Source organism: Daphnia pulicaria, chromosome 7 (assembly GCF_021234035.1).
Source record: "Daphnia pulicaria isolate SC F1-1A chromosome 7, SC_F0-13Bv2, whole genome shotgun sequence".
NCBI classification, from domain to species: Eukaryota; Metazoa; Arthropoda; class Branchiopoda; order Diplostraca; family Daphniidae; genus Daphnia; species Daphnia pulicaria.
In genome coordinates this window covers 281,215-282,634 of record NC_060919.1, presented here as the reverse complement: position 1 = coordinate 282,634, position 1,420 = coordinate 281,215, and the positions used below count along the sequence as shown (strand labels likewise).

The 1,420-nt window shown below is 33.4% G+C and overlaps 1 protein-coding gene across 1 annotated transcript; it reads left to right on the top strand.

The window, feature by feature from the left end:
* Positions 1 to 247: 247 nt before the first annotated feature.
* Positions 248 to 917, top strand: LOC124348409. Its single transcript, XM_046798615.1, has 4 exons — positions 248 to 269; positions 331 to 402; positions 466 to 730; positions 791 to 917. Exons 1-4 carry the CDS (start codon positions 257 to 259, stop codon positions 915 to 917), a joined length of 477 nt encoding a protein of 158 aa, XP_046654571.1. The 5' UTR covers positions 248 to 256.
* The last annotated feature ends 503 nt before the right edge of the window (positions 918 to 1,420 follow it).

Here is a 1,420-nt window from a genome sequence, read left to right as displayed (position 1 = left end):
ACATAAATATTGGAGGACATTGAATATCAATAAAAAAAATCCAACCCTCAACACCTGGTTTGGGGAGAGGCAATGCTTAATTTTTTTCACGTGTTCAAAATCATTATATCAACGATAAAAATTGCAACCAGTGGGCGTGGTTTTTTGGAGGGAAGCTTATGTTTTGTGCTTTTATTTCGTTTGGCGGCTTATTATCTTGCTGGTAAGTCAACGAATAATTGTTTTTCACATTCTCTCTGAACTTCCCCTTGACAACATGCCCAACTCTGGTAAGTCTCTTTAATGTTATCCAATATTTCTGTTATATTTATTGTTTTTTTTGTATCATAGATTTGCTTGTTGCTTCTCCCCCCGTTTCTTTGTCTCCTCAAGTGGTTGTCCGTGATGGAATACCCAATTCTGGTAAGTCTTCTTAATGTTATCCAATATTTCTGTTCTATTCATTGTTTTTTTTTTGTTTGATAGATTTGCCTGTTGTTTCTCCCCCCGTCTCTTTGTCTCCTCAAGTGGTTGTCCCTGAAGAAAATCCACTGGGTGATGACGAAGTTGACGGGGTTTTAGCATCCATGGATATGGATTTCAATACCCCGCCGTCTTCCCCACCTGTCTCCTTTCTTCAATCTTGGACGATTTCAGAATTTCAGAGGATTGAAGATAGGAGAAGATCCAATCTATTACGTGGAGTGCAGCTGAAAACTCGGTACGAAAAATTTAAGAAAAACCGACAGAAGTAAGTTTATCCAAGTTATTTCATGTTTGTTTTTTTATGTAATTTTTTTTTTCATTTTAGTGCTGAAGCTGCTTTGGAAAGATCTAAGCGGAATGAGGCATGGGCCAAAAAGGAGCTGGCTTCATTCCGCTCCAAAATGTGCAAGGATGAAGCTGAGGCACAGAGAATGTTTGGAGATGTGATTTAGATGATTTTTGTTCGATTTGTTTAATTTTTTTTCTTTGTTTGTTATTTGTTAATTTTGTTGATCTGTTGGTTATTGATCAGTAATAAACAGAGTATTAGAATATTCATTTAGTTTGCTTTTTTTTATTTTTTCCAACTTCATAATTGATGTTCTCAATATTTTAAAATCCATATAAGTACGTAGCTCTACTTCTCTTTGATTCTTGATTTGAACCATTGACTTTTTGACCTTAAGGATTTATATTCCATCTCTATAACCACTACACTATGGAGACTTATTTTAATGCTATATTCGTTTTTTTTTATATTTTTGATGGAACTCAAAAGAAGAAAAGTAGAACATTGTACTTTGAATTGGACATTGTATGAGTAAGAGTTTTTTCAACCACTATAATTTTTATCATTATCCTTATTACATAAATATTGAAAATGTAATATGAATTCATTATTTTCGAAATTTAGATTTGAACCATTGATCTTAGGAATCGCATTTCATTACTTTAA